This window comes from Lycium barbarum, chromosome 4, assembly GCF_019175385.1.
Source record: "Lycium barbarum isolate Lr01 chromosome 4, ASM1917538v2, whole genome shotgun sequence".
Lineage (NCBI taxonomy): Eukaryota > Viridiplantae > Streptophyta > Magnoliopsida > Solanales > Solanaceae > Lycium > Lycium barbarum.
The window spans coordinates 3,609,840-3,618,624 of record NC_083340.1 but is presented as its reverse complement, the minus strand read 5'-3'; the positions used below and the strand labels follow the sequence as shown (position 1 = coordinate 3,618,624).

Here is an 8,785-nt window from a genome sequence, read left to right as displayed (position 1 = left end):
AATTTGCAATGAAAGACTTGGGTCCGTTGAGCTATTTTTTGGGAATTGCCGTCTCCCGGGAAAAAAATAGCCTATTCATGTCTCAGAGTTCTTATGTAGAGGATATTCTTGACAGGGCAGGCATGTCACAATGTAAGCCTTGCCCCACACCAGTTGATACAAAAGGCAAACTCAGCGCCAATTCGAGCGCCCCGTATGAAGATCCTACGAAGTATCATCGGCTGGCAGGTGCTTTGCAATACTTGACATTTACTCGGCTAGACATCTCGTACGCAGTCCAACAGGTTTGCTTGTTTATGCATGATCCCAAAGTCGAGCATATGGAAGCATTAAAACGCATTTTGCGTTACATTCGTGGTACGATTGACTTTGGTATACATTTATACAAAACCTCTCTACAGTTACTACTATCATATACAGATGCTGATTGGGGAGGATGTCCAGACACTCGACGCTCCACATCGGGTTATTGTGTATATTTTGGGGATAACTTGATTTCTTGGTCTTCAAATCGCCAACCTACTCTATCTAAGTCTAGTGCTGAAGCTGAGTACAGAGGGGTTGCTAATGTTGTCTCTGAATCTTGTTAGATTCGTAATATGTTGCTTGAACTCAATTGTCCTATTCGTAAAGCAACTTTGGTCTATTGTGACAATGTGAGTGCCATTTATTTGTCTGAAATCCGGTACAACATCAACGTACCAAGAATATTGAAATGGACATTCACTTTGTTCGTGAAAAGGTTAGACGTGGAGAGGTTCGTGTCCTACATGTTCCGTCCCGTTATCAGATTGCCGACATTTTCACCAAAGGTCTTCCGCGCGTACTATTTGATGATTTTCGGGACAGTCTAACCGTTCGTAAACCTACCGCTTCGATTGCGGGGGGGTGTTAGATTATGTAAATATTTAGTCAAATATATTTTGTAATCTTCTATTTTAGGATAGCGTATGTTAGAATTATATTAGTCAAATTAGTTCCTAATTTGTAGCCTACAATTATGTTGTAAATGTTGTATATTAATCTATTCAAGGAATGAGAATAATCACGACAAATATTATCTTACAAATCCTGTAAAAGAGTATATTTGCACCATTTTGTAACGGCAGGGGTATATTTGCATCATTTTGTAATGACAGGGGTATATATACACTAGTTTTATAACGAGGGGTATATCTGCTCTAAATCTCAAAGTTAAGGGGTATATTTGCACCTTTGGCCTTAAAACAAAGAACTTTTTTTCTTTGGCTGTAGGTCTTCATTATATGCATATATGGTTTAACTAGGCAACAAGCATCCCATCCCATGCATTTTGCATGGTTTAGCCGTACGTATATTCTGCAAATTTCAGATTCTTCTAAAACGATTATTTCCAAACATGCATAACATGGTAGAATTGCACTTGTCATAATCAACTCATACTCAATAATACCATTATTAGACATAAATAAAACAACCATATTTATTTACAGATTCAGTTGATAGTAATCTTAATTTTAATAAAATAGAGGACAATAAGTTGTACATGGCCCCGTAATTAAGCCCCTAAATAAAATTTTAAAAAAGAGAGAAAAACAGTTTCTTCTCATTACTAGCTAGTCTACTCCTTCCATAGACATATAAATTGTAGCACTTGCAAGAGCACCTAATTAACTTATTCATAAAGCAAAGCTACCATCTGCCGTATCTTTGCTCCCATGTGCTAATATAGTCCTTAATTTGCACGGTCATTAGTCAAGGTAATTAATCCAAACTTTAACCACTTAATTATAAAACAAATCTCTCATCACGACCCAACTCAGTGGCTTGAATATTGTTGATGATACTGTGTCATTGAACCAAAGTTGTGATAGAATTGTCTTCTCCCTTTTGAGCCTTGATTTTCTTCCTCTTCATGAACTCCCTCAATCTACAACCACAAAATTATATAAAAAAGAAAGTTCAATACAAGACTAAGGACCTTTTTTTTTTTTTTTTTTTAACTCGTTAATCAAGAACTTCAATTATGCAAATCACTAATTAAGGGTTACGGTGGGGATCGATATAGGATCCCTCCACCCTCAATCGTTGATCTCATGCTCGAGTCCCGGGATTGGAAAATATTTTGGTATGAAGCGCCACGATTTTCTTTTTAATAGGCCTTACACGATGCAAAACCCATTAGACGGGACCGCAAAACAGACATCAAACATTGGGTGGAAAACAAGAAATAATAATAATGCACGGTGACAGATTCAAAATTTAGATGACGTGACGATATATGTACATCTTTTTATAGGATTCGATTAAGAAGTAGTGAGTTCTGCTAAACTCGAGAGTTCATTGTTGAATCAGCCACTGACATATAATGCATGAAATAGCACAAAATTCTAGAAAGAATAAAGCTTTTTGGTTGATTGATTGATAAAATAAAGATTTGAAAGTGGGGTTCTTTTTTTCTTGTTTAAGAAAAAGTGTAAGAGAGAATATTACCCAAAGATCATCTTCATCTTCAAATCTATTAAATATTGTAGTTTTTGGAATCTCTATACCAGCTTCATCATTACGTGCAAATCTGCCACGTATCCTTGGACGATTGTCGGCTAGTGTTTTCCGACATGCATACTGTTGTTATATCATTGTAATAAACATTAGTACATGTAATTAATCCTAAAAGAAGTAGGAGGAAAAATTGTCTTAATTAATTACCTTAATGGTCTTGTTAAAATTTCTTTGGGTTCTTTTTGCTCTGTACCTATGAATCCTCTCTTTTCTTTCTTCAGCACTATAACGCCCCACTTTGATATTTGCTGCTTCTTCTATGAATGTTCTTTCTCCTGATAATGGACTTGAAGATAAAGTGTTTCTTGTTTGACTTGTCTTCATCTGTTATAAAAAGGTAAAATAATCAAGAAAGTTTCAAATATTCCTTTATTTTTTTTTTGTTAATTTGAATAAAAAGTTTACCGTTCATTTTATTTATATGAAGATGTTTGATTGATTATAAAAAATTAAGAAAAAAGATTTAAATAGATTGAGACATTGAAAGCTGTCCAGGAAATATGTAGTTTTAAACATGTTAAGGTGCGAGCATATAAAATATTATACTTAAAAGAGTTTTCAACAAAAATAAAACTATGATATTGAGTTTATGAGTTCTGGATTCTAGAAAAAACAGTTTATTGAGTTCTGAATTTATTTTTTACACACGGTAAGTGAAATTTTTAAATAACTAAAACTACTATTGAATCCTGCTAAACTCGCAAGTGAAAATATAGTTCCGCCCTTATTTCAAATAGCAAAAGTTGTCATTTTGTTTTTTCCGAACGCTTTAAAAAAATGCTAGAAAAATGGGAATTAAGATGTAGGACTAACTTGCAAGTCACCAGTGCTGCAAACCCTTCTCATTTGACCTGTAGAAAAGCTGTTTTCATCAGGGGAGCTAAGTGCGGGTGTTTGGAAATTTGGAGACTCAATTAAACTATCAAGCTGAGGTGTAAAAATTGAGAAACTTGGTTTATTATTATCAAATGAATTGCTACTAAAACTCCTCTGCATCAACTTCACATCATGATTCTCTGCACAACTTTGAGGCACCATTAAAGTGTTACTAGAACCAAAATCAGACTCAAAATTGACATGAAAGTCCTCTGATTTAACAGAGTAATCACCAAATCCATCTAAACCAACTTGACATAGTGAAAGATTTTCAAGTTGATGACTTGGAGGTGAAGATGAGAGAAAAGCTGAAGCAATTTGGTCATCAATTGGTGTTTCTTGAATTAAACAGTTGGTTGGCATGGTAAAGTTTTGGTCTTGGAAGATATTATTATCATGGTGTTGATCAATGAAAGAAGGAGAAAAAGGGTCAGCAAAGAAAGTGTTATCAAATCCAAAAAGTTCAGAAGACATTGCAATTGAAATCTTGGAGTAATTTCACAACTGTTTGATAAAAATATGATGCACAAAACTTGTTGAAACAGGGTAAAAATGTATATAAAAAAGTGCTTCTTTAATCAATAATCTTTGTCCATATTGACAGAGGAAGATGACAAGAAACTCATTTTTACTCTGATTTTTTTCTGATTCACTGAAATATAGCAGCAAAAAGATGTGTTTACTATTGCTTTTTTGCTCAAAGTGTGGAGGAAGAGGACAATTTAAATTTGGACTGCTCTATGTAACTAAGTAAAAACAAAAACAGACAAGGAGAGAAAGGCTAGTCCACTTCCACTATATAAAGGAGGAGACTTTGCAATCAAGTCCTTCATTTTTTTTTTGTCATTCAAGAGTTGTCCACATAGTTTTAACACGTGTTTTCCATTTCTTTTGAAAGAGACTATCAAGTACTCAGTAGAATTTAGGTAGAGCAAAATTGTTACTATTAGTAATAATTTAACTAAGTAATTCTCTTTTCCTATTTTACATAACACGTGTGATATTTAGCGAGTCAAATAACACATAGTAGTAGTATAATTTCTTGAATTTTTTAATTATATGTTTTTGTTGAGTAACGCCAATATCCTGCCTATGACGGAGTTCAAGTGACGGTTCATGGATGATTTGGGTTAGAGTCATGGTTTAGCACATATAAAGCTTGTTGATGGGCTTGATTAAGAAATAAAGTTGCGCATTTACTATCGGTTATAACTTTTTAGAGTCCGGAGCCAAAATGACATATTTTTACAGCAATTAGATCAAAATAGGCTGTCTTTTTTTTTTTATACCCAAATAGGTATTTCGTTGATCATTCAACGAAATACCCCAGTTACTGTTCATAGCAGCAACTCTTTTTTTTTTTTTTTTTTTTTTTTTTTTGCTATTTCGTGGATTGTTCCACGAAATAGCTTTTTTTTTAAAAATTTTTTTGCATTTCGTGGAACAATCCACGAAATAGTTTTTTTTTTTTTTTTTTTTTTTTTAATTTCGTGAAAAAAATGATTTTTTTTTTTACATATCATGACACAATGCACGAAATAAATATTTTTATATTTTATTTCGTGAATAAAAAAAGAAATAGGAAATTATAATTTTTTTTTTGTTTTTGCATTTCGTGTATTAAAAAACGAAATAGGATAAATTTTTTTCTAATTTCGTTCGTATAAAAAGGAAATTGGAATATATATATATATATATATATATATATATATATTATTGCGTGTATTAATGAAGGAAATTGATTTGTTTTTTTATTTTTATTGCATTTCGTAATCTAATGAACGAAATAGGTTTTTTTTGTTTTTTGTATTTAGTGAATAAAAAAACGAAATAGGAAAATAAAAAATAGGAATATATATATATATATATATATATATATATATATATATTTCATTCATGTACCAATGAAATAGGATGAATATATATATATATATATATATATATATTTGTGTTTCATTTATAAAAACATTTATATATTCACGAAATAAAAAAAAATCTTATTTCGTTTTTTAATAAACGAAAAAAAAAATAGTTGTAAAGTCAAGACATAACTTTATTTTAAATATAAATATAATTCTAAAAAATATAGGGAGAAAAACTAGTTGTAAAGTCGTCAAACTTTAGATGGTCATAACTTTGCGCTCGGACGTCCGATTTACGCGATATTTTTTTTGATTTTGGGTATTTTTCCGAGATCTATGCACACAAACTGCCACAAGGCGGTTTGGCCGAGCCAATTTTTTAAAAAAAGCCTTTTATCACATTCAATTTCAATTTTTCCCCAAATTGGCATGAAATTTTTGATTTTATTTACTTATAAGATGATGATACGCAATAGATTTCAACGTAAAAATCCAGGGATAATGTATCTGTGAATGTCAATTTCACTTCTGCGGTTTCAATTTTTGAAAATAAAGCTGACTAATTTTCTCGATATATAAAGTTGACTAAAATAACCTTACAGTTAAACACTAAGTTTTTTGAAAAATATATTTTAAAAAAATTAAAAAATGGCTTTTAATCAATTTGGAATATATATATATATATATATAAGATCAATTTCAAAAATATATAAAAAAATTGTTTTTTTTTATATTTCGTGGATTGTTCCACGAAATGCAAAATAAAAAATAAAAAAAAAACAGTTTTAAATTAAAAAATAAAACAGTTTCGTTAATATAAATAAAACTGTTTTTTTTTTTTTTTTTTTTTGCATTTCGTGGAACAATCCACGAAATATGTTTTTTTTTTATTTTTTATTTTGCATTTCGTGGAACAATCCACGAAATATTTCATTGGTACATGAATGAAATATATATATATATATATATATATATATATATATATATTCCTATTTCATTTTTATATAAACGAAATGAAAATAAATATATAGGTATATAATTTCCTATTTCGTTTTTTTATTCACTAAATACAAAAAAAAAAAACCTATTTCGTTCATTAGATTACGAAATGCAAAAAAAATAAAAAAACAAATCAATTTCCTTCATTAATACACGAAATAATATATATATATATATATATATATATATATATATATATATATATATATATATATATATATATATATATATTCCAATTTCCTTTTTATACGAACGAAATTAGAAAAAAAATTATCCTATTTCGTTTTTTAATACACGAAATGCAAAAACAAAAAAAAAATTATAATTTCCTATTTCTTTTTTTTATTCACGAAATAAAATAAAAAAACATCTATTTCGTGGATTGTGTCATGATATGTAAAAAAAAAATCATTTTTTTCACGAAATTAAAAAAAAAAAAAAAAAAAAACTATTTCGTGGATTGTTCCACGAAATGCAAAAAAAAATTTAAAAAAAAGCTATTTCGTGGAACAATCCACGAAATAGCAAAAAAAAAAAAAAAAAAAAAAAAAAAAGAGTTGCTGCTATGAACAGTAACTGGGGTATTTCGTTGAATGATCAACGAAATACCCATTTGGGTATAAAAAAAAAAAAAAGACAGCCTATTTTGGTCTAATTGCTGTAAAAATATGCCATTTTAGCTCCGGACTCTAACTTTTTATATGATGATAAGCGTTTGATCGTAACTGTTTTTAGTGAGAAAATGACAAAAATGATCTCTTATATTTGAGGATAGGCTTAAAATAGTTCCTCAAATATATCTTGGAGCAATTTAGTCTTTTAAATTTGTCATGAGCAATCTTAGTTTCCATCAAATATTTAATCTTAGATTTCACGTTTCATTTTAAGTTTGTTAAGAGTATGTAATTTTGATTTTTCGTTCAATATTTAAATTTTATGTCTACTATCAAACCGATCCCATAAAATGAAACAATGGCCTGTGAGATAGGAGTTCAAGATATTTTAATAAGTTGGAAACAATTAACTTGCTCAATTGCCCCTATTGATTCTGCCTGACAAAAGTTAAATTTGTTGCTCAATTATTCACAAATTATACATAAGGGAAAGACTTGACACCATTCATTCTACCTGTGGTGGTAGTTGGTCACAAGTTGTGTTGTATTTGCAAAATTTGTCTACGTTTCCTCCACTTTATAAAAATTATTCTTATAATCCACTAAAGAATATTCTACACATTTTAACTAAAATATGTGATATACAAATATAATTAAACTAGATAACTTGTCCGCGCTTCACTCGGTCATAATAAACCTCATCAATTTTACAAACTAATCCGTTTTTTAATATTTGAATATTAAGATTCTTTTCTTTCCAAATTCAAATAGATTAAAATTTAATTTTGATCCTTTATTGATTACATAGTTGTAGATTTTTCTTCAGCTTTTCATTACCTAACCAGATTCAAGCAAGCAAGCAATGACTTTGGAGATTGTAAGTAAAACTTATGAACAAAATCGCGCGAGATTAATATTCAAAGGTTTTAGTGTCTCACATGTCAAAAGTTACAGTCCTAGAATCACCATCATCAAAATGATTGGCATCATTTTCAATCGGAAATTTGTGGAAATAGTGACAAATAAATAAAAAAGAAATTATATGTATCAAGGAGTATTAATAATTTATTGCAAAATAGAATCAACGCAATTATAATATTCAGCTCTTGTCAAACAATAATAATACAACATAAAATGAAAATCCCTCGACATTTAATAATCCTATTTGTATAGCTTGGGTATTTCATTTTACATAATTCCTCAACTTTCTAGATAATTATTGAAAAAGTAAAATCCAACTTCTTGCCTTGCACATATTTACACCTGCTCGATACAATCTCTAAAATGAAATTATCATTTCCAAAAAATAAAAATAGAATATGTCCATATTTCTTAAAGGAAACTTATGATCTCTACATAGTTCAAATTATTTTAAATATTTGATTATGAGACCCACATCTCATGCAAGGAAGAGTTAAGTTTATAAAATCTTCATCTTACTTGCACCTTTGAATTCAACCAAGTTTAAATGCAATTAATAAAATTTCAGCTATTACCTTAGTACTCTTTCCCAAATAAAATTTAAAACCTCAATTGCAACTGAAAAATAGTAAATTGCATGTTCAATAACTTTGGCATAAGGTAAAATGAATTTAGCTCCAAGTATAACAACAAAAACAACACCATGTCTATATATTAGAGAACTTCAAAATCTAACATAAACTATCAAAATTCAGTCGAATGGGACTGTTTCAATTTCCTCGATGTACCATCATTCTGCGACGGTTAATGTACTACTACCATTTAAATAAAGAAAAAGTGATAAAAGAGGAAAACGAATATTATGAAACTCTTAACTAATTTACATAAATAACAAAAATCTTTGTCTGTTTACAAAGGCAAATAAATTAGATCATCATAATTCTAAAGATAATCAACAGTAATTAAATCACA

At 29.4% G+C, this 8,785-nt stretch overlaps 1 protein-coding gene across 1 annotated transcript; it reads right to left on the bottom strand.

Annotated features, from left to right (window-relative positions):
- Positions 1-1,444: 1,444 nt before the first annotated feature.
- On the bottom strand, positions 1,445-4,169 carry LOC132634875 (zinc finger protein CONSTANS-LIKE 1-like). Its single transcript, XM_060350994.1, has 4 exons — positions 3,355-4,169; positions 2,689-2,865; positions 2,473-2,604; positions 1,445-1,909 (listed from the first exon to the last, which is right to left on the bottom strand). Exons 1-4 carry the CDS (start codon positions 3,889-3,891, stop codon positions 1,799-1,801), a joined length of 957 nt encoding a protein of 318 aa, XP_060206977.1. The 5' UTR covers positions 3,892-4,169; the 3' UTR covers positions 1,445-1,798.
- Between the last annotated feature and the right edge of the window lie 4,616 nt (positions 4,170-8,785).